Below are 24,640 nucleotides of genomic sequence, written 5' to 3' on the forward strand. Positions count from 1 at the left end.
TCTCGCTGACTTATGCTACAATTTACGGAACAGTACAAGCACATCTACAGCACAGTGCATCTTTGTTTTCATGCTCATTCACTACTGCTGTGAGGTGCTGGCTGCCAGCCTCGGAAACTGAAATCTTCTATTTGTCCACAAAATACCAACCAGGCTGAAAGCAATAGCACGGGCGTACACGTAACCCTGCCAGTATCCTTCAACCCTAATTTGAAGAGTCATGTCTAGTACTGAAAGGATGATCTCTGCAGTCATTTCATTCTTGGCTTCTGCTAATTAGTTGAAGTGAGGGATGCTACCAAGGTCTAGAGAAAAGTTCAGATTCTATCTCCTCCTTGCTTACTTCTTTTTCCAGGACAGACCACCTGTTCCTCGGTTCACTCTCTGACCCTGCCAAGTGTGGGAAAGCTGCTTACTGTTGGCACACTTTTCACCATCCACTTCATGATCAACAGAGCCTACGGCTTGCACCATACACAGCAAAAGCAGAACACTGGTTGTATTTGTTCAGCTGCCAGTTCAATCCCTGTTGCAGCCACCATTTTCAAGGTATAGCCTACAGTTGTAACTCAGGATAAATGGCAGAAAACTGTACTTTCACACACGTGAATCAAAAAAGTTACCCTTTCATGCTGCTTACTTCTATCTACTTACTTGTTTACCTCAATACCACTCTGCATTCTTGGCCACCTTACACTCAAAACTTGAACCATCATTTCTAATCCTAGTTTCCCCCTTTGTGCCAGAGACTCTAAAAAAATTCCTTGAGACAAACCAGTTTCTCCCACAGAAAGAAAGCGGAGAACTGCTTGCAATAGTCTCTGTTTTTATTCTGAAAAGGATTGCCTTTTTAATGTAATGAGTAGCCAAGGTAGAATAAAATAACTAGTTCTGAACTACATGCATTAACCAGCCACCTTTTAATCAAGCAAGCCAATCCCGCAAAGGAATAACATCTTCCCTGTGTGCCATAAAGATGTTCGAAAACCATGTTTTCTGAAATGGGATCTTCTAGTGATCAACAACAGCGTGAGGAGCTTCTTGCCTATTGTTTGCTAATGTGGAATCACTGTGGATATCTGTTGTGGATATCTAAGAGCTAGCCTACGCTTCCTGTACAGAATAAAAATACTTCTTCTGCATAAGGTAAGGACTATGTAAGTAGTAGATGTTCAGTGTGGAAGCTGGTGCTGGCAGACCACTGTAGTATGTTTTCAGTAAAAGTGGAAAATGTACCTTAGACAAATAGGAGGTAATACAAGAGCACGTGTGGTGGTATTTCTGTATTTACTTATGTAACTGAGCTGTGGGAAGCAGGACAGACGATATAGCCAAGACACTCTTGTTAGTAACTCAAAGAGGGAAAAGACTCCTGATTATAAACTAATTTAAGTTTTCTGAACAGTGTTCACATGCAGATAATAGTATCACCTGAGGGCCCTTACAGCCTGTTATCCTAAAATCCTCCACTAGATGAGAAGGGAGACCAGAACACTGTGCTTCAGAAACCCCACTGCATTCTCATTAGCAGAAGACTGCAATAATAGTCACACTGGGATATTCTGGGGGCTATGAGCTGACAGAAGTATCTAATTATCAAGGAATATTGAACATGCAGATCAAACAAATAAACTGCAAGTCTAATTCTACAGTGACACCCAAGTTATAAATGTTTTTTCTGACAGAAAAAGTTCTGCATTGCTTTTTAGTTCTCACTTTAGTTTTTCCCATTATCTTACTAAATATTATTTTTCCGAAAAAAAAAAAGTGTTAAAACCAAGAGCTATAAAAAAGATCAAAACTGAAAGAACTTTCTAAATAGCATACAGAATTTTCATGAAAATATAAACAGTTAAGTCATTAGATAATAAATGCAAAATGGTTTCTTACATTGATCTCCAGTCAAAGAACCCATACACAGTCTGAAACAAGGGCCCACTATTTCTTCAGACACATATCAACACAATGCAAGCAATACCATGTAATTAACACTGTGCTAATCTGTTATGCATAAATTGAGTATTGCAGCTGATACATATGAATAGAGAATAGGGTACAATACCTGTCCAAAGTTAATAACACAGTTTCGTTCATTTCAGGTACATCATCAGCTTTAATGGTGATGTTAATTGTGGTATCACTTTGTCCAGATAAGAAAACCACGGAGCCGTTAAAAGGACTTATATCATCCTGTGTTACCGCCTTTTGATTGGGACCAGAGGGTTTCAAACTCCAGAACACAGTTGCTTGACCATCAGTCCCATCTCGATGCAATGCAATGGAAACCTGTGAAACACATTAATTTGTTGTGACTTGCAAAAGTAGATGCAAAACCGATTACTCCCTTGCAAATTACTATTTGAATAAATAATAATAAAAACAAAAGTTTGGCCAGTTCTAATTTGAGAATGGGAAATGATCTATCTTATTCAGGATTTGTCTCAGTCCTACTTTACATGACTATGCTCGCAATTGGTGAGAGAGACTAACTGCAGTATCTTTTGCTCTGTGTGAGCATCAAGGGCTAACTGGTTTTAGATACTTACACAGAAAGCAAAGACCAATCTCAGTTCTCTGGAAATCAGTAACAGATTATTTCAGAGCATTTTTTTTTTTTTTTAAAGAAGAGAATATTTAGGATAAGACAGAACTTACAGGAAGGCTTTTCCTCACATTAATTGTCAAATGCTACACTGAATACAGCAAACTCCACCTTCTCCAAATAAGTTTTCCATAGCAAAAGACAATATAAAAAGGCTTACTTACCAGCGTAGCAGGGGAATCTTCTGGTTCAGAAAGAATAATCGGTAGATTGCTAATAAAGCCTATTTCTCCATTTGCAATATCTGGAGTAATCCTCAAAGAAATATTTCGAATTTCGCCTAATCTAGGACTCACAGATGGGACTAGAGGAATTCTATTCACCAGTTCAACTCCTTCCAGCTGTAGGAAAAAGTAAAAGAAAAGTGAGAAATAAGAAGCCTCAGCACCAAGTCAGAACAGTTCTGACATTTCAGAGTAATTTTCATATAAAGGAAGTATACATCTCCAGAGCAAATTCTTCCTACTGATAGCACTGCTGTTATAAAAATTTGTAAGTAGACATGTCAAAGAAATTAAGTGGATATTGTTGAGCTGTCAGCAGAATGGTACACCTCCCAGACAAATCATGTTAGTGTATGTAATTAAACACAGATCAAGCCAGAGAGAGAGACTCTGTTCCAGATCAGCTGACACATTACTAGAGCTATTAACAACAGTCATTGATGAGCAGCATAGGCAATTGTCTAACATCATTTTTTGTGTCTTGCATTGATAAAAATCTAGGGAAATCACTGAAGTCATAATAATTTACAGCCCTTGATCAAACAGCCAAATAATAATCCACTTTTCTTTCCTCTCCACAAAATTTTAAGGAATTCTCTATCTAAGAACTACCAGAGCCACATTAAGAATTTAAATTCAGTACAGTATTTCAAAACTGTATTTTACTTGTCACTGCATTTCTGATAGATTATAGATACTAAGAGGAAATAGATTTTTTTTCATCCTTTTCTTTAAAAGGGAAGCATCACTCGCTAAGCCCAGCACCAGTAGTGACACACCAAGGAAAGCAGAACTTGCCTGTTTAATTATTTCCTTTAAATATTATTTATTCCATGTGATTCTGTCTACATGCATCATTACAATAAATGTTTCCATAACAGATTTGCATATATTTCTGTGAACATTTCACTGGGGCATAAACTCCCACTGACATTTTTTCTTGGAGTTATCAGGTGTTATCATAGAGTAAAGCTTTATTTTTTGGGGATAAAATAGTGGCCTTTCTTAAATTCATATAGTAATCATGGTTCACCATTTCAAAAGATGATTTTTAAAGTCTTACAGTTCTTGAAACCAAACTCTATAAATATGTGGGCTGTATCATATTTTGTTCCACAACTGCTTGAGTAACACCCAGAAATATGCATGAACATTTATCTGATGATAGATGGAAATGTTTTACAAATACTGTATTTAGTAACTGATTCTCAACCATTCCAACTTGTTATCAAAAGTCTGAAGAACAGATGATGGCACTGTTTGTTTCTCCTCTTTTCTGAGCTTTCTCCTAGCATAGGCCCCGATTCTGCAATTAACAGGATGAAAGTGCACCATTGTGCGGTTATTAGCTCAGTAAACTTTCTGAAATACTACACAGCCAAAACAATTTGCTCTATTTAAAGTGTATGCTGTATTTGGATCCTGTATGGTACCTTTGGAATAAAGTAATAATCAATAAAGAACAGAGATTTTACTCTTTCTGCAATGTTTCCTTTAGTACCTTTTAAAGGAAACCAGTACAAAGAGAAAAAAATATATAGTTATTTGAACAATAACAATTAGTTTATGAGCTTAATTTTCAGAGTTAATCTTCCTAGCTATACCAAAAACCGCATCTCTGATTACAGCACGTTATTTAATTGAAGGTGTCACTAAGGAATATATCTCACATTAACATTATCTCCTGTACCTTTATTCATCCTACAGTTTCATTTGCTTCTCTGCTGATTCCTGAGTCAATTCTTTATTTTGCCTAAGTACAACTCATTCTAAACATGTTCACTGAGATTATCATTTATTCACGATGCAGAAGGATTGTCACAGTGATAAATAGTGGTGTTTTCCTTCTCTATGAGTTTCTAAATTAATTATTTGAGCTGGAAAGCTCCTCTGATTTAATTTCTTCAAACAAAGATTTTATTTATAGTTCATGGAGAAAGTACAGAAAAAAAAAAAACAGATTGGAATCTACAGTTTGAAAATCCAGGCAAAGTGCTTGGAATGACTGAACATTCTGAAATATTTATCAGATGTGTGTCTTGACTACAGTCAAAGGACAAAAAAAAAAAAAAAAAAAAAAAACATTGAATACATGGAATTAGACATTTAAGAATTTTGTGGATCTCTCAAACCTCTTGCAATCATAAAACATACTAACGTGTTCTAGTATTTCAGAAGGCAATTCCTAATCTAACTGTGAATGCCATAAATAAATAAATAAATAAAATTGCATATTAGATAAACAATATAATTCTGGCAAAACTTTTTGTTCTCATTATTCCTCCTGTAAGAGAATGTAGGGAGAAGGATGTGGAGGGAGGAAATCTTTCAAAGGTCTTAGAAGTGATTACAACGTCTTTGGTAGACTATAAGGAAAATATAAAACCTGGCAAATTTGAAATTCATGGATATAACATCAACACCTTCAACGATGATAAAAGTTATCTTTTACAAATTGAGATAGAAAAAAAAAAGGAAAGAAAAAAGTGAAGAAAACTATACAGGGAAAAAAAAAAGTAAGTTCTCCTAACAAATTTATATATAAATGCAATATAATATACATATAATATATAATGTATATTTGACCCTTTTTAATTTAGAATAGTTCAGCTGGAAGAGCAAAGATCACAGTATCACAGAATTGTAGGGGTTGGAAGGGACCTGGTCAGGCTGGAGAGTTGGGCAGGAAGAAACCAGATGAGGTTTAACAAGAGCAAGTGTAGAGTCCTGCATTTGGGAAGGAACAACCGCAAGTATCAGTACAGGCTGGGGGATGACCTGCTGGAGAAGGACCTGTATCAAGCCCAAGATACATTTACTTGCATGTCATTTCTGAAATTTTTCCTGCTTCAGTAATTTAATTTTAAGAACCTTATTTTTTTCACGTTCCAAGTCAGAGGCCAAGCAGAAACATGCTTCAAGGGGCAAGCAACAGACAACGCTGATCTCATTTTGATAAATTCCATGATTAGTACCTGAATCCTCTTTAGTTTTAAAATTTGTTTAATTACTAATGATTAGGGATAGAAAACTTTATAGCATAGTTATGAAAGATGTCTTTTTAAATAAGAAAATCTTTGCTTCAGAGCTAAGCACTTTTTTTTTTTTACAGGAATGGTCATTTAAATTACAGTCAAGGGGAAGGATCAATTATTGAATCATATTCCTCATATTAAATAAGCTAAAAAACAAAAACAAAAACAAAACAGCTGAGATACCTGTATGAGGAAATGAGCACCATTTTGAAGAAATGCATCTTTTCTTATTGGTATACTCAAAGTATGATGTGTTTTTCCTTCTGGAAACAGGAGGATGCTGTTTCTAGACATATTTAGAATGCCATCTTTTGCTCTCTCAGGATCCAGAGCTCCAGCTGGAATATACAGTGCAGTATAAACTAACTGCACATTTCCAACTGTTCCTTTCTCCCTTACAAAACTCAAGGATAAAAAGCGTCCTGTTGGATTACTTTCAATCTTCTGATTCTCCAAAGGATAAAACTTTATTACGCCATAAACATCATCGCTGTCCTGAATGTAAAACAAAAGCTGCAAAACAGAAAACAGCATCACTTACTCAATGCTACAATTAATATACACCACAGTTTTCACGTTTTCATGAAAGTATGTCCTGACTGTCATCATACATTTTTATCGTTAGTGAATTGGCACTCAAGAAAGAAATCAGATTGACAGCCCCAAAGTGTTGCTTGTGCACAAGCAGCACACCACTGATAGCAGCAACTTTCCTGCTATGCCTCATCTATGTCAGAATGAGCTTTGAATAACTGATTTTTGGTTCAGCAGCCAAAGTGAATAATTTGAATATATTTCAGACTGTGAAAAAATCATTTAATTCACCAAATTCATTCCAATCATATGTTCAAAAAGCAAAGTAGGGACCTGAGTCACAGAATTGTCAGTAATGCTAATTACCCCTTATTTAAAAGTTCAGAGGTTAGTCTTAATCACTAAGCCATCCTCTTGAAGCTGTTACTCTGTGTAAAACATTCCAGTACCTACAGCAAATAAGCAAGTGAAAATAAATGCTCAACCTTCTCTTAGCAAGCAACCAATCAAGATAGCAGTTATGCAATGATATTTATGATGGGAATATTCTAAGCTAAATGCTACTGCATTAAATAGGTCTGGCCTTATAAAATATGTTAAGCCAAAGACTTTGGATGTGGCTCTTTATACTGAGAATACATCAGCTTGCTTCACTTAAACTCAAGCACAACTACTTCAATTTAGCCAATCCACCAAAACTGGTGGATCCTAATCCTAATCCTACTCCCTAATTATTATCTATCACCTCCTCAAAACAAGTTCTGAAATCAAACTTACCTCAGATGGTTCGCTGACTTCTGCGCCTCCCTGTATTGTATGAGCTAAGAGCTTCAGAAGATAGGGCTCTGCTTCTTCTGGTATGTTATCATCAATAATGGTCAGTGAAAGTGTGACCAGCATCTGTCCTTGATCAAAATGTATCTCCCCGGTCTCTGGAACAAGGTCTGCAGTCACAGGTGACAGATCACTGCTATTTCGAGTTATGACCCAGGTCACAGAAACATTTCCATGTGTTCCACCATTTCTTACGATCGTGATCCCTTCAAACCTGTGGTTTTGAATGAAAATAAAAATCTGTAACATGCAATTATAATTAATATCGGTTTACTTAGCTATCTGTTCCCTGGAAGATTTATACTGACTTCAGTGGAATCGATATTAACTGCTGCTACTGACATTTGAGTCAGGACTTAAAATTTGTGAAATCATACCACAGAAGTAGACTTTTCTCAGGTTGCTTATTCATGAGATAATATACATAAAGACATGAGTAATATATCTAAAGACATTAGTTAAAATTTATTTTGTTTACAGTAAGAAAGATACTGAGAAGAGGAAAGTTGGCATGTTTATATTTTTTCTCAGGAAAGATGTTAAATTTCAGAAAACTTTTTCTCAACTAAATTTCTACACTGTTTTATGGACTATATCAAAATACAATTGTCAGGCATGAGTGTTTAAATAATGATTTTATTTAAAATAAAGTGACTCAACTATTTGCCTATGCACTGAAATATAATTTATCAATATTTGTGATTATGGAAATGTCACGTTTCCTGTATCTGTGTATAAGAAAGAAAAAAAAAAAAGTGAATATTGAAGTGCTGGGCTCTACATACTAGAAATTGTTCATAAAATCATAGGTTGATACATTACCTCTTTCTCTGGGGATGAACCACCATCACTAGCTAGCAGTGGACATTTTTACTAAAACTGGCAATATTGTATAGATATTAGTTCTGCTTGTAAAGATTTGTGTGGAGATTTGTTTTTAATTTATCTGTAAAATTACATGTATTTAACTTTTTTGGAAGTCTATGGGTATTCAGTACTTCACAGAAGACACTCACCACCATTTTTTAACCAGAGACTGACTTTAAATACAGTATAGACAAAGATTTACTGGGAAAGGAAGCCTGAAATATATTTTCCACTTGTATGAATGGGTGTGTGGCCGCATCACAACTTCACTGATCCATCTTTTAGATTAAGGGTTTTTCAGTATTTTGATAATGTCATTAAATATTTACAGTTCTCATATATAGTTCATAAATATTAAAATACTTCTGCATAATTAGACATTTTCTCCCTTGAAAATTCTATATCGTTTATAATAATTACACAGTAGGTGATTTCTATATTAATTTTTCACTACTGATTTTATAATTACTGTCAGTGAAATCCTAAGGATGCTTTACAGTGCCAAACAAATCCCTTAACATGACGAGATACTGTTTGAAGATCTGTAGTACCTTGAAATTTGGTCTTCATCAATGATAACAGTTTGAGTAAACAGGATACTGTTGATTGAAAGCACTCCATAGGGTTTATCATTTGGTTGGATGGTGACGTGAACAACAGATGGATTAACCAAAACAGCATCTCCCTGTAACGTGTCCTTAAGGAGCATAATTTGGAAGGTCTCAGCAATTTCTGGTATGGCATCATCAAGGATCTTGAATTTCATATATACTTCATGAACTAGAGGTGTGAAGACAATAGTTGTATTTGGCTGAAGATCTAGGAAGTCTAAATTGAGCTGCGCGTGTGCTGTTGAATTCCCAGTTATGATGGTGTAACTGACGGAGACTTCACATTCATCAGGTCCAATTAATTTTCCACTGTCATCCTTACCACGAATCACTTGAATTGTGAGCATTTCGACTTCCTCAGGCACCATGTAAGTGCTCTGAGCAAATCGCACAGGGCTGTCATTTTTCTTAATATTAATCTGAACAGAATTCCTTGTGGTGTTGATTTCAGCCCCTCCCTCCACACTCCTGAGATGAACAACAAACAATTCATCATTTTCAGGTATCTGGAAAAATAATAGTAGCAACAGGGTGTAAGTCCCATTTCAAATATATGCAGAACACTTACTTAGAAATATGTTATGTATATTTAGCAATAAAGGGAAATAATACAAACATTACAACCCTTTTCACATTAAAATAAACAGGCAAAAAGAAACTCGCTTGCAACTTTGAAAATCCCTTCTCAAAATTGAATGTTTCCATTTTCTAAGACATACTTCTATGCTATGGAAATATGAAAAAGTGGGAAAAGACAAAAAAAAAAAAGGGCAAACAAAAACTAGGCAAGAATCAGATGAAGCTCTATCTTTCCAACTAGAGAGTGTGAGGAGATCCTAACTCAACTTGTGGAAGTTGCTCTGCTTGGACACAAGTGTTCCTGACAGTTATTTAGTCTGACATCTTTATTTGCTGATGTTAACACCATTTTACATCTATGCATGCCTGAAAGAACAGAGGAACAACATATGAACACAACCTACCTTGGCCCTTTTGTTCCTATTCAACGGGAAAAAGAACAGTTCCTACTTTCAGACAGACTCACATTCCCAGCACAGCTTCAGTCACAGCTCTGAGAAGGTGCTTGCTGATGCTTATCTATTAATTAGACTTTGGCATTTCTACATGTGGTTTGTTTAGAACTGCACTTTAGTTTTAGCTCTTTAGTCTCTAATAACTGATGCAGCAGACAAAAAAGAAGGGTTTATAAGCCTTGAATTGCAGAATTTAATATTTTTTACTTTATATTATTACATTTTATTCCCCAGTCTTGATAGGCTAAGTCTGTTTAACTGGAAAATATCATTATTTTATTAATACAGAGAGATTAGAAGGAAATATTTAAATATTACATAAGATCCTCACATCTCATTCTTGTTGTGGACTCTCAGAAAAAACAGTATTATTTGCTTCTGAGATAAATTCCACAACAAAATTGCTTATGTGTTACTAATGGCATTGCTTTGTTATAGGGCTGATGAATCCTTTCCATGTAGTTCTGTTTACTGAGCAAAAAAAGTTCAGAATTCCTTGTGGTCCAATATTTCTTCTCTTTTTACACATTTGTTAATTGGCCACCCTTAGATCCTGTTTCAGGGCACAAAGGGTATGCACGCCGCTGTCTTTGTAGCTGAGGCCAATTTTGTCCCTTGTTTGACTTGTGGCACTTAAACTTGCATAATATTATTGACTGATGCAGGTTGTTTGTTTTTTTTTCCAGCGTGAGATTTGCAAGCTCTCTGTCACCTCTCTCCTACACTACTATTTCCTATTTTATCTTATTAAAATTGATGTTAACTTACGCTTGTTTTAGTTCACTAGTTCATATACTGTCTTGCAGTACAAAAATACGCATTTGACAGTCAGAACGTACATGCCATTTTAGTTGCAGATAAAATCTTAGTATCCTACATAAATAAGGCATTGTGGAGCTTTCAATTACATCATGATTGACCAATAAATACATGAGTCAAACTTCGAATATAATAGTATAAATGATTTCCAGTGCTGCCTTGCCTCTTTAATTTTCTCTTAAAGTTGCAATTATACTTAAAAAGGAAACCTGCACAGGAAAAGTACTATAAATGCAGAGCTGTGGAAATCAGAACTGCAGTCCCCTACCTTCTGTAAGGCTGCACAATTCAGAAAAATACTTGTTTCATTGGTTTCCCTAACTCAGATCCTAAAAGCTCAAATTAAGTTCTGACAGTAGTGTTACTGGATTCTTGTGAACTCTATCATCATCATCATCAATAAAGGTTTTTGTGCAAAATTCATCTTTCACATACACTTGTGAAAGACTTTCAAAGAGTGGAAAGACGTTGACTAGACACACCAAATACAGATCAAACTTTTAGAAACAGAAGTTTGAGAGCATTTCTCAGAATAAAAATAAATAAAATCACATCCTCCCAAGAGAAAAGACCCTAATAATTTATTTCTGTGTGTAAGTCACTGAAATATTACATTGAATTGGAAAGAGATGTTTCTACACTTCAGCACCCCAGGTTGGCACAGCCTCTTAACACTAGAGTATCAGTAGAAATGTGGAAGGACATTTTTTATAACTAAGAGTAAAAAGGAAACAAGCTGCTTTACAGTTCTGTGCTCACTTCTGAGACACACACCTTTCACCATTATTGTTTTCTTATGAATTTCTTACTAAGTTGTTTTGCATCATATATACTTATTTTGATGTCTCAGTTTTCCCTCTTAAGCTTATTATAAAGGAAAAGAAAAACACAAAAGAAAAGTGCAGGTAAGAAAAAAGGAAAATCACAAGTTGCAAATTAGAAGAATGTTTTGTTTACTCTGAGATAAAAAGAAAGCCTCACAACCTATGAGTTATGTTGTGTTTTTTTTTTGTTTTGGTTTGGTTTTTTTGTGTGTGTGTTGTTTTTTTTTTTCAATTGGCCAATCTGAAAACAGAAAAATGTTAATTATCACCTAGTATTCATGCTTTCCACAAGACTGCATGTTTGTTTCAGGAATCTCATCTATTTTTAGGATTTTTTCAAATATGTTTCTACCCTGAAACATATTTGAAAAAAAAAAACCACAAACAAACAACGACAAAAAATATTTTTGAATCTGCCTTTTCCCTGTGAATCTTCAATGTGTAATATTCTTTCTTTAGTGACAAAGATAACATGTCTGCTCAGCCAGGATATGCACATAAACTAAAACTATTCACTGATGAGAATTAAAGAGGGAGCTTGGAAAGAGTAAAAATAATAGACCAGAGAGCCAAAATTTAACATCACTTCATCAAATAGAACTGCTTTTAACCTTATTTAAGCCAAGCCTTTTTGTAACTTATTACTCTAAGTCTTTCCAGAACTTCAGTTAACCTTCTACGTATCAAAGCCTAAGATGAAGTCAGCTTGTTCCTACCTGATCATCAAGCACTGTTAAATTATAAATCAGCTTTGATCTCCCAGGTGTGAATGTAATATTTCCCTTAGCTGGACTTAGGTCTTCTTCAGCTGGGTTTGGACCATCTTTTATCTGCAAAGAATTGATTTGTCTGATGAGAAGTCTATAAAGCAGGAATACAAATCCAGTGCAAGTACAATAACCAATATGCAGTGTGACTTGCATAACAAATGACTATCTGTTCAGCCATCTCCAACTTACAACTTACATGAACATTCAGTTGTGAAAATCTGCTCTTTTCTGGCAGACAGTGTAAGTCAGAACAACCACTCTGAAGAAATCCCGTATTTCCAGAATAAGAGGAAGAAAACTACTTCCATATAGGCCTATGGGGACTCTTTAGTATATTCTGATGCATAACTGACTCTTTCATATTACAGAAAGGATATTCATGCAAATTCAGTTTGAATCAATAGTATTTCATAATAAATTCCAAGACAAAGTAATAGTACTTACTGGTTTTGTGTCCCTTCTATCTTAACTTGTGATATTAAAGATACTAAATTTAACAGTCAAACTCAAAATACTACAAAGCCTCTTAAAGGTCATATGGGATTTTTTGGTTTTAGAACATTTTGTAAATTATTTTTCAACATACATATATAATGATGTGAGACAGACCTAAGTAATTGTCCAGAGAGTAAGATTTACTGTACCTTAAAACAAACATATTTGCAAAAAATTGCACAGAGAATCATATTCAGTACTTTAACTATTCATGCTATATTTAGTATTAATAAAATCCAGTGCAAAGCTTTTCTGGTTTTGACAGGTCTAGACTAAAGCTTTGAGGTCTAGATTAAAGCCTTACCCTATAGGACCAGGCAACTAGTACAGAAATATCTATATGAAAGATTTTATATATAATTTTAAAGTAAATAATAGAGTCTGAGCTAGATAAGAAAAAGAAAGCAATGAAGTCAGTAATTGTATCACATTCAAATCACATATGTAAATAACAGGATAAGTATTCAACATGATTAATTATTTCAAAAGCTTCATTTGCAGGGGATTCAAGATAGAGATCAAGATACAGATGATTATAGATACAGAAATTCACCAAATCCTGAGCACTCACAGTTCAAAGTTGGGATAATCATTAAAGACTCACTTGAATATTTGTATGTAAAATAAATATTTTTTAAAAAAATTAAAAAAACTTAGATAAGACACTTCTTACATACTTAATATGCATTATTTTCTAGTAATACATACTGATGTTGCCTCACGTACCTTTCTAAATGACAGAATATACTCGGTTTTCTCTAGTACCTCTTAACATTAAACAGTCAATTAAACAGTCAGATAATTACAGTATTTTCTATATGACGGTTAATATGAATCCCTTTTATGAAACAGATCTACCTAATGTAGATGTAGGTATTTTGTCCTTCTTCCCCTTTTGCAAACACTTCAATAAATTATGATTACAGCCTCTCAGTTTAATCCAACAGACTACTGTATGAAGTCTTTTGGATAAACTCACCTCAAAAGTTATGACGACCGTCCCATAGGTTCCCCTCTCTCTAATTAGAGTGAGCGGCACAAATTCATTTCTGCCCCTGGGCTCATTCACTGTGATTAAGGCAGACTAATGAGGAAGAAAAGGAACAGACAATCAGACACAGATCAAATATCACAGCAGAATGAAGAAACTGTTACCATAGAAATATCAAACTCCCACAGACAAGTTAATCCAATCCGCAAACCAGTCCACTGATGGCATACATTTCCTAGCAACCAATTAGTTCAGCTAATGAAAACCTTAAAAGATTTCAGATAAAAATGTATCACGTAATGCAATTTGTGTGTTTTTGTTGTTGTTGTTGTTTGTTTGTTTCTGTAAATGAACATAGTCAACATACACAAAGCACTGACATATCATCACTGGTATTTTTAGGAGCTCCTACACCCATTAAAAATAGGTTTTCACCATCATGAAGTCGTTTATTAGATAGCTAGCTATAAATGTACTCAGGACAATCATTTAGGTCACTGGTCACTTTTTTAGGCTATTGTAGGTAACAGATTTTGAAGATATCCACAAATCCCAGAAGCAGCTTGGCTTAGTACTGTGGCTCTAACATTTTCTTATGTTCTTATGTTTTTTCAGAGAAGTCCTATACAAAATTATATTGTCAGAATGCTGTCAATAAGGCATAGCTACTCGTTCTACTAATACAACCTCTGTATTATTGCAAATATCATCTGCTGGAGTAACAACAGCATCTTATCCCAGAGGGTGTTATAAAATGCATATATTATGACAATGTTCCCTCAGTAATTGGTAATTAACCCTACTGCAAGAAGCTGTGCCTGCTCTTCAGAGGAACAGGTTTATATTCAGAAGCTACTTCTTTGTTTACATGCTACATTTCAAAACTGAAATAACAGTAGCAATAAAAACAAACCAGATGTAAATTGTACACTCAGGTAGAGAGTATTTATACATCCAAACAAGTCTGGAATTTTAACTGTTATAAATTTCCAATAGAAACAAAAATAATATGTCAGAAATACATGCTTATAGATTTACTTCCTTTCATTATCCTTTCAGAAATAAGCAAACTACCCACATTAAAGCCAGAGAAGACTGAAGAATATTCAAACCTGGATGGAACTGGAACTGTTTGTGTGACTCACAATAATCAAATAGTCTTCTTCCTCCACTGCAAAATGTTTCACACGTCTGGTATCCAGAACAGAAAGAGTCTGTATCTGCAAGGGAAATATGAGGGTGACTATGTTTATCTACATATGTATATAAACAAATACATTTTATATTACATTGTATATAGTGAGAAAAAGTACGCATAGAATGTTAAGAATTCCAAAATTATGTATAAAACTATACATGAAATAGCTTTTAAAACTTTATATTTTATATATATATATATATATATATATATAAGCAACTAATTTACAGAATTAACATAACTTATCATACATTTTCCAGAAAATGTTCTATGACTTGATTGCTTGAGAATTTCTTCCCCCACTTCCAAGCAGAGCTACAGGCTGGGAGATGAGTGGTTGGAAAGCTGCCTGGCCGAGAGGGACCTGGGAGTATTGGTTGATAGTCGGCTGAATATGAGCCAGCAGTGTGCCCAGGTGGCCAAGAAGGCCAACAGCATCCTGGCCTGTATAAGAAGCAGCGTGGCCAGCAGGGCTAGGGAAGTGATTGTGCCCCTGTACTCGGCTCTGGTGAGGCCACACCTCGAGTACTGTGTTCAGCTTTGGGCCCCTTGCTACAGGAAGGACATGGACGTGCTCGAGCGAGTCCAGAGAAAGGCAACGAAGCTGGTGAGGGGTCTGGAGAACAAGTCTTATGAGGAGCGGCTGAGGGAGCTGGGGTTGTTCAGCCTGGAGAAGAGGAGGCTCAGGGGCGACCTTATCGCACTCTACAGGTACCTTAAAGGAGGCTGTAGAGAGGTGGGGGTTGGTCTGTTCTCCCACGTGCCTGGTGACAGGACAAGGGGGAATGGGCTAAAGTTGCGCCAGGGGAGGTTTAGGTTGGATGTTAGGAAAAACTTCTTTACCGAAAGGGTTGTTAGGCATTGGAATGGGCTGCCCAGGGAAGTGGTTGAGTCACCATCCCTGGAGGTCTTTAAGAGACGTTTAGATGTTCAGCTTAGTGATATGGTTTAGTGAAGGACTTGTTAATGTTAGGTCAGAGGTTGGACTAGGTGATTTTGGAGGTCTCTTCCTACCTAGACAATTCTGTGATTCTGTGATTCCCAGGTAATCCTCCCTGCACCCTCAAATGTAAATATATAAAAAATACAAACAATGTAAACAACTAACTATGACAAACTTACATCACTGAAGTTATGTAGTATTTTAGGACACAAAACTAACTCTTGTCACACAGAGTGCTTTTTTCTAAAACATGGCCAGACTGGAGGACCTCCCTTGGTCCTTGCCAACCCATACTATTTTAAGATTTTAAAATTAAAATCGATTTACCCACAACAATCTGTGTCCAGCCATGAATGCATACACACTGTTGTTAGAAGCTCCCTGTGTGGCTCCTCCATGAGTAACCACAAGGTAGGAAGAGGCTCCAATTTGGAAAGACACACAACTTGTAGGATTCCACATACTGAAATTCTGCAAGAAGAATAAAAAAAAAGTAAGATTGTGACTTAAATTCCTTATTAACTAGCATGTCTGGTGTTCAAAAACAAACATTTACCTCAACAGGAACAAATACTCCTTTCCACTGGTAGACAGTAGAAAACAAAGCTGGAGGCATACGCAACAGAACACCGTACAGGATTTCTCTTGAGGTAAAGAAACACCAACCAGATGCTGATTCTTCCACAAAACTTTGCAAGACAGATAGGACACTGATACCACCCCCTGCAATATAGTAATAAATAAAATAAAATAAAATAAAATAAAATAAAATAAAATAAAAACACTATTTACTATTATATTACTCTTGAGATCTTTTCTAACCCCATTCCCATTATTTACCTCCCAAAGCCAGACCTAGTATGAGAAATGATGAAGTTGTGTCTTAGTATTTGTTATAAGTGTATATAAATACATAGAAATGTTACAATGCTAAGGATATAATGAGAGTTAAGCAGTAAATGTATTTTTCATTCATTACAACTGCACATGGAAGACATATAGGCAATTTGAGTCTGACTCATAATAATTGATCTTGGAATTTAGCTAACAAGAGAATTAGCTAGATAGCAAGTAGTAAAGAAAAAAAAAAAAAGACAAATTACAAAATGTTCATGTTTTGTTCCCCATTTACAACATGTTCATGTTTTTATTCCAAGACGGTCCCTAAGCACCGTCTTGTCAGAACTAAACTCCAGGAGCTAGACTCTTGCATGTCACATGTCATTTATACTGTGTTAGAAAGATCCTGAGTTACAAGTAGTACGGAACAAATTTTATTACACACACACAAATAAATAAATAAATAAATGGCTAGTGACAATAATGTTCATATTAGCAGCAAAGACAGAAATAGAGATTACTGAAACTGGCAGAAGTGGCTGATGACAAGGTGATTCTTAAGCAGCTAAAGTATTTTATCTACTAAATCTTACATAGGAAAATATTAACTGAATTGTGTCTGAATACTTGAATTTACATTCCCAAGCTACATCTCCTGTATGCTTGGCTACTCTCTTACTATCTCCACTTCTACAAAAGCAGTGGACATTCTCTGTAAAGTGAACGTACTGATGCCAAATGCAGTATCTGATGATGTCTCCCACTCAACGCTCACAGAAACGTTAAGCCCATTACTCCGTGAAACTTTCAAATAAGCTGTAGTGTTGGCTTCTTCAATTATGATGAAATTTGTCCTAAATGTGAGAATCATAAAAATAAGGAAAAAATTATTTTATAGTATATTCATTGCTGTAATAAAAATAAGATTTTTACTGTACAATTCCAGATGCAGAATATACAACAGAAATAAAAAGAAAATATTAATAACAGGTTTCAGTATCTGATGGACTGGTAGCTACATTAATTAGGGTTTCCCAATGATCCTTACTACAATCATGCAAAATCATAGGCAATTCAACAAAATCTTTAAACAGACTGAAATTTAAGTATATTAAATTCACGTAATAAATGTTTAGATAATATTATTATTAAATATTAATATAAATTATTAACTCTAAATATCAATGTATTAATAAAATAGCATACATACATTTTTTATTTAAATAGTAAATTTATTTAATCTGTATGGTTTCAGCTGAATGGTTTTTAAAAATGGCAGTCCATATGTGTCACTTGCTTCTGAAAAACAGCCTTCAGTGAAAGTATATTTTTTACAGGTTTAAAAATGAAAGTAAATTATAAAACGTATGACTTCCTGGACACTGATATGAGGTTTGGAACTTTTAACATGGAATACTATCAGTGGAATATGTAGGCACTAGTGAAGTATTAGTTTATAAAGAAAAATAATAATAAATAAATTGAAATTTTGGATTATGAATAGTCCTTTTTATGCATTTTTCTACTCTTTTGTTTAGCAGTAATAGTATTTCACAATACCTTTCAAAGTTACAGATTTACAAATTGGGTTGCTGAATTTCTTTAATGCGATCCATCAAAAACAAAATTGTAGAGAAATATTATCTCTTTGGAGTATGAGCAACTATCTCCTTTTTACTGATCAGTGTAAAGTACCTATTTCCAACTGTATAGATGCTGAAAAGCCCTAGTGGAGCCTGGTTTTGTAATATTGTAATCATAGTTTCCACTCTCGTGCCTAGTCTGGCTCCTCCAGTTGGATTGAACAGGGTGACAATGAAGTGCTCATCCATTTCTGGTTCTTCATCTAGTACCGCAGAAATATGCAGCGTCTGATAACAAAACAAGCATACAATGTTATTGAGACATGATAACAGATGATGACACAGCTCTATCAGAATGTGCTACCTTTTTTTTAAATTTATTTCACTATAAGGCTTTGGATAGCATAGCAGGAGAAGAGCAGCTCATGAAGCTGGAGAGGACAGAATTGAGGCAAGCTCAGACTGAGTTCAGACTGAGGTTCTAAAGCCATCCATCTAGTGGCCTCCATTGGTGCAACACTAAGATGAGCATATTCACTTTTCGTTGTTGTTGTTCTCTTTTCTTTCTTTTCTCATCCTATGATCCTCTGAAGTTTTTGATCCTAATTTCATACTTTTGTTCTCTATTTATTCCATACATTTTTGGGTAGTTTATACTCACAACACAGCTATAAGTGTAATCAGTTAAGTTGGTTTTAATTTATTTTAGTTGGCAGCTAAGCTATCTTCAGGGAAACAGGGTAATCTCACTACTGGTGCTGTCAAGAAAGAAAAGGAAAAGGAAAAAAAAAAAGCAAGAATAGTGAGAGATTTGAAATACTCTTTCCTCTCGATGCTTCTTTCCCTCTCCTACACCACTGTGGATGAAGATCAGGTCTTCTAAAGGCAATCTCAAACTAGCAAAGAGCAATCTAGAGAAAGCTAAGTGCTTCACTTTCATTTGGGGCTCACTGTCATCCTTCACACTACTCAAACAAGCAAAAAATTTCATAGGTACGCATAGCCTTGCTGTACAAAATAAAAAGTTAGTGATGATGCATTTGGAAATAATACAAAATTTACAATGTTTTATATTTCTGTTCATTTCCACAATAAACCATATTTACCAACTATATTAAGAAGGCTCCAACTTCTTATAGATCTGCTGCATTGTGATTCCAAATGCATCTAAAGGCCAGAAATTGAAAACCAGTGTTTCCAAGAAAAGTTTGTCTCAGTTTCTATCCTATTGCCTGTAATATGCTAACACTAGCTTCACCAGCTTTACTGGCAAAAATAAATAAATCGAATTGTGATTAAACCTTAGAAGAGTCAGGATTCACAAACTTAAGCTAGTTCATTTTGTAGCTGACATTCTTGTGAGGACAGTATAGAGGCAGTGAGCTTAATACTTAAGTTATTTTCCAATCCTAAGACAGACAACTGTTCTACTTTTTGTATTTGTTGCAGCACATTCTGTTTAGTTCAGACTAACTAAAATGTTAAATTACAGAATGGGATTTTTACTTTGATCTTAACTATTAGGCTTGCAAATTATCACTTTAATTTAAAGTAAGTTTGCATTTCAGCTATAGATTGACTACATAAAAAGAACTGTTCCAAAGCACACATGAACGTTATCTATAGTGTACTGTTTTCAATTTACCTCAACCCTTACAAACTAAGAAACACCTAAAGATGAGCCCATTTAATTTTCACACACTTCCACATCAGATAATAACAGGAAATCAGTCACAGCTCATGACTCAATTCACTTTATGAATGAAAGAAGTAGAAAAAATAAACAGAAGATAAAGCACAGACATTTCTGAAATCTTTCCAATATTTCCAAAAAAAAAGCTTCCTAGACTTCTCTGGTAATAACTAGCATATTACCTTGAACCTGACTCCCTCTTCGAGCACAATATATCCTTGAGAAGGGGTCAAATCCATTGTTGCCTCTGAAGAATTAATCTCACTTACAAGATACTGAACAGTCACAGTGCCAAATATTCCCTGAGGTGGTTCTCTGATAATATTCAATACTGCAACACTTTCCATCAAATGGATAGATGTTTGCTCTCTCAGAAAGAAGTGATTGCTGTTATTGAATGACAAAACTCCATGGCCATCATCATTGGCAAGTATAGTAATTGTAGCTTTTGAAAAAGAAATAATGAAAATATTCTTTGGTTAACATAGTAAAATATAAATATACATATATAGTAACATAATACATAACATAAACACAAATACATTCTTCCTTTAGTGTGTATATAATGCTTATGTGTCCATGACATTACCTGAAGAGAATGGGAAGGCATTTCACTTTAACTAGGAAGATCTCTAGACAGGAAGAATATAGTCTCTCCTAGAAAAGGATTATGAACTCTCTAAAAAGACCTCAGTTCAGTGAGGTAGTACACATTGAAAAACTCATCTTCGTGCTTTCTGATTCATTGCTTTACATATAAACTTTTTAATTGCACAGATTTCACAGGGATGTTTCAGAACCTTCCAAAGGAGTATAAAGATTCACCATAGCAGGACAATGGTGCTTTCTGAAATATGATTATTCAGAAAAGTGGAATTAAAATGTGTGCCACAGAATTCTAAAGAAATGGAACATTAAAACTAAGTTTTACCTGTTGTGTTCTCCCCTAATTCCAGCCCCAGAGATGGATTTGTTAAAATTAACTGGAACTTCTCATCACCTTCAGGAATCTCATCATCAAAAATCATGACATCAACAGATTTATGCCTTTCTCCATCAGCAAAAAAAAGAGTCTAGCGTTGAAACACATAAAGCACCGAATACTTACATCAGTTAATATCACACAGAAATTTTTGACTACGGTAAACAGAATTCTGTGAAATAGGAAGGAAGGGAAAGCATAGGAAGAGCCATATTCTCTGTTCCTTATAAACTGATTGAATCAGAAATATAAAGGTTCAGCACATTACAGAATGAGGACAAGAAAGAATAATTTATTTTGAAAGTCCTGTTGCAAAAATAGTCTATGAAAAAGTTTGTATGTCTAATCAAAATTAAATTTGAAATCGATGTTTGAAAGTTTACATTTTGCTTTATATTAAAAAATATATTTTTAAAAAAGAAATAAATAGTAAGAATAAGAATATTTTTATTTCATTCTATTTAGATTACCAAAGCAACTGAAACAAGCTGAAACATCTAGCATCACTACTGATCATTCTGCAGAATAATCAAGAAGATATTCTTTTACGGAAGCTGAAAGAATAAAAAGTACTAGATTTAGAGTTGCTTCTTACCCTTGAGGTTACATTAAAATCCAAACCCAGCTGGGCCTCCAAATTTTGGGCATAAAAAAATACAGACACATTGCCATATGATCCTCTGTTTCGGTAAGCCATTACTGTCAGATTCCCATGAGATTCACTAACTTCAAAACTAAAATAAAAAGAATAATTCTCAATGTTCACTGATTATGTTCTTTTGAAAAAGATAGTATATTTTTATTACATTTTCACTCTGAATTATTCCCTACATTATAGTTCTCTAACGCATCCTTTTTACCTTTTTTCTCTTATCTAAATTGAATTAAGTAACACGAGGTTTTTGTTTTGTTTTGTTTTGGTTTTTGCTTACATGAATGGTGAGGCTGGAAGAGTTGATGCAGGCTGGGGAGGTTAGGCAAATTGGTGATATAAAAGGACAACAGTGAAAGTAGTAATAAGTAAAAGAATTCTGATTAGATGAATAGTGAATTTTTGTTTTCAGTGTGGGAATCCCACTTTCTAGTTCAGCTGAATTGAATGATTACTTTACCATCTCAAAGACATGGCCCTATTTTTAACAGGAGTTTTACTTTTAGAAAGAAAATGGGCAACACCAATCACTAATTGGCACAGTAAGTTCTTCAAGGAAGATGAGACTTACTTGGTACCTTCCCATTCAATTACTCCTCTTACACCATCATTAGCATCGATAACAATTTGAGAAGCTAAACCTTCCACATCTAAAAGGCAAAACAGAAAGACAAAAATTAAAGAACAATAAAATCAATTTTCTTGATTTTCAAGAATCACAGAAGCATTTATTCAATCGGTACTAATATTACAGTGTCTTTACAAAAAATGTGTAGGAGAAAATGGGAGTGGGCAAGATAACTGGAAAGAGTCCTTACTACTAGAAGTGCAATAATGCGTCTTGAATTAGCACTGTAATATTTAATAATGCATAAAAAAAAAAAAGACTAAGGAAAATGTAGAAAGTTAAACAGCACATAAAACATTAGAAAATAATAAAGTCTAGATTTGCGATGGAATCTTAATTTGTCTTCACTATAAGTGTTTATTACAATGACATTCAATATTTTGCATTTGCCATTCTGAGTATGAGAAAGACAATGAGGAAGAATAATAAATGATTCAGCATTTCATCTTCTATTTGTGCTTCAGTGCCTCATCATACATTCTAATGGCACACCTCAGATTTCACTACAAATACACAACTATTAATTTATTTGTGGGGTGTTCACATACTGTAATATTCTACTGCTCCATAAAGACATACAGGTATTTACAATTAGCCTGAAATCGTAATTGAATACACTGCAGTGTGAAAAACACCAAATAATAGGTTAATGTCAGAAAAGTCTACTAACTTCAGAGACCAGAACTTTACAGTCAAAACTTAATACTTCTCAGAAAATAGGTTGTTGTTTTTCAGACAACCGCACCACACAACTACCTTAACTTACTTGTTTACTTTTTATAAACTTCAACTTACTTTCTAAAACCAAATTGACTTCACCGAGTCTGCCATAAGTATATTATGTTTAGATCCATATACATTTTTCCATCAATTCAGATAAAACTGAACAAAAGTAGAAGATTATTGCCATGAATCTAAGCCTGTCACTATGAGGTAGAGATGACGATGAGCAATAGCTCTACACAGACAACAGAAGTGTTACTGAGGTTTACAAATCCTGAGGGAGTAATGGCAATTAGAGACATTTCTGCTTCACTCCTGCATTTTCTCATGTCACCCTGAAGTCAGATCTGTTCACCCAGGATCTGTAAGAGTTTGCTCACAGACACACACGCGGACACACGTATTTGAGTCAGGCTATTTCTTCTACCAGAAGAATTCACTGACATGTTATGTGAACACATTTTTTCCTTATGACTTAAAACTATTATTTTCTCATTGTAAGTAAAGCTGACCCAATGCAGTGTCACATCAGTGTTAAATGGTCATGGTTCAAGGAGACAGCCAAAGAGAAAGTGAGACTATACAACACTGTTTAGTTTGGATGAATCTTTCATTCTTATATGCTACTCCTTTCATATTTTAGACTCAACTATTCACAAATCAGCAATGAGTCTTGCAAGTTACCTTTCAATCTGTAACGAATTAACTCAGTCACTTCTATAAGCATGCAAAGAAAAGGGAAAAGAGTCAAAGAAGATGTCTGACATTATATAACTAGTCTTTAGTACCACAGGATAATCCAACAGTTCTTAAAGCTAATGACTACTATTCTACTGAATTCTGAAGAAGCAAAATGAGAAGCAGACTAAGCAAATAATAAAGATCATTGCAAGAGTAGGAAAACCATAAAATATGTTTCCTAAAAGTGATAAAAGAATAAAAACAGACTTTTTTAAAAGAGTGAGCAGAGTAGCCACATAAAGTTTTTTTTTTACTTTTTTTTTTCCATTTTGTAGTTTGTAAATGAAAATCAGATGAAAAAATCACCAATAAACTTTTCAAATAATTGTCCTTTCCAACTGATAATTACTAACTCCTCTACGAAAATTAATTTAAATTTTCCCAGAGTTTAAAAAGCAAGAGATTAAGTGTAATAATAAATCTATTTCATATTCTATGATGTTTCTTCTAAATAACCATGTCTCATCTCAGCATAGTTGGTAAGTAAGAGGAATAATGGTAATCTCCCAAGGTAATATAATATAAACCATTAAAAAGGAAAAGTAAAAATAATTTGCTATAAGATGTTTTTACCTAGCTTAGGTGGGGATGACGTTGAATGGTTCATGATGAGTTCCACTGAAGTTAAATTAACCAAGAAGAATTCTTGCACCTCTGGTATATCATCCTGCAAAACACAATCCTGCAAAACACGCCTTGCCGAGGCGACCGGCTCCGGGGCAGACGCGTGCTGCAGCGGAGCGCGGGATCGGGACAGGCAGGGCTATTTTTCGGGCACCGAGCCTACGTGAGGGAGCCGCCAGGCACCGGCAGCCCTCGTGAGGGAGGCTGACGAGGCGTAGGCGGGGCCAGCAGCGTCAGCGTCAGCTCCTCCCCCCGGCCGTTCAAAGGCAGCCCTTAGGGAGCGCGAGCGACCAGGAGCGCGGCGACCAGGGCCGGCAAACAGGGAGTGACGCGGGGGGAGTGACGCGGCAGTTAGCGAGGCAGTTGGCGGGCAGGGCGGAGCGCTCACACCCG

The 24,640-nt window shown here is 35.1% G+C and overlaps 2 protein-coding genes across 2 annotated transcripts; both read right to left on the bottom strand.

Moving 5' to 3' along the window:
- Positions 1-1,480: 1,480 nt before the first annotated feature.
- Positions 1,481-14,081, bottom strand: LOC310891646 (adhesion G-protein coupled receptor V1-like; the record flags this gene model as incomplete). The annotated part of the gene is made up of 6 exons (XM_083853889.1): positions 1,481-6,374; positions 7,173-7,443; positions 8,648-9,213; positions 12,101-12,214; positions 13,629-13,733; positions 14,076-14,081. 6 exons carry the CDS (start codon positions 14,079-14,081, stop codon positions 5,994-5,996), a joined length of 1,443 nt encoding a protein of 480 aa, XP_083710015.1. The 3' UTR covers positions 1,481-5,993.
- Positions 14,082-14,594: 513 nt separating this feature from the next.
- LOC310891648 (adhesion G-protein coupled receptor V1-like) lies at positions 14,595-24,552 on the bottom strand. The gene is made up of 10 exons (XM_083853891.1): positions 24,197-24,552; positions 22,103-22,181; positions 21,475-21,613; positions 20,829-20,970; positions 20,080-20,342; positions 18,317-18,492; positions 17,351-17,475; positions 16,338-16,504; positions 16,109-16,252; positions 14,595-14,860 (listed from the first exon to the last, which is right to left on the bottom strand). Exons 1-10 carry the CDS (start codon positions 24,228-24,230, stop codon positions 14,747-14,749), a joined length of 1,383 nt encoding a protein of 460 aa, XP_083710017.1. The 5' UTR covers positions 24,231-24,552; the 3' UTR covers positions 14,595-14,746.
- Between the last annotated feature and the right edge of the window lie 88 nt (positions 24,553-24,640).

The sequence above is a fragment of the Anser anser genome (assembly GCF_964211835.1).
Source record: "Anser anser genome assembly, contig: HAP1_SCAFFOLD_399, whole genome shotgun sequence".
Classification (NCBI taxonomy): Eukaryota; Metazoa; Chordata; class Aves; order Anseriformes; family Anatidae; genus Anser; species Anser anser.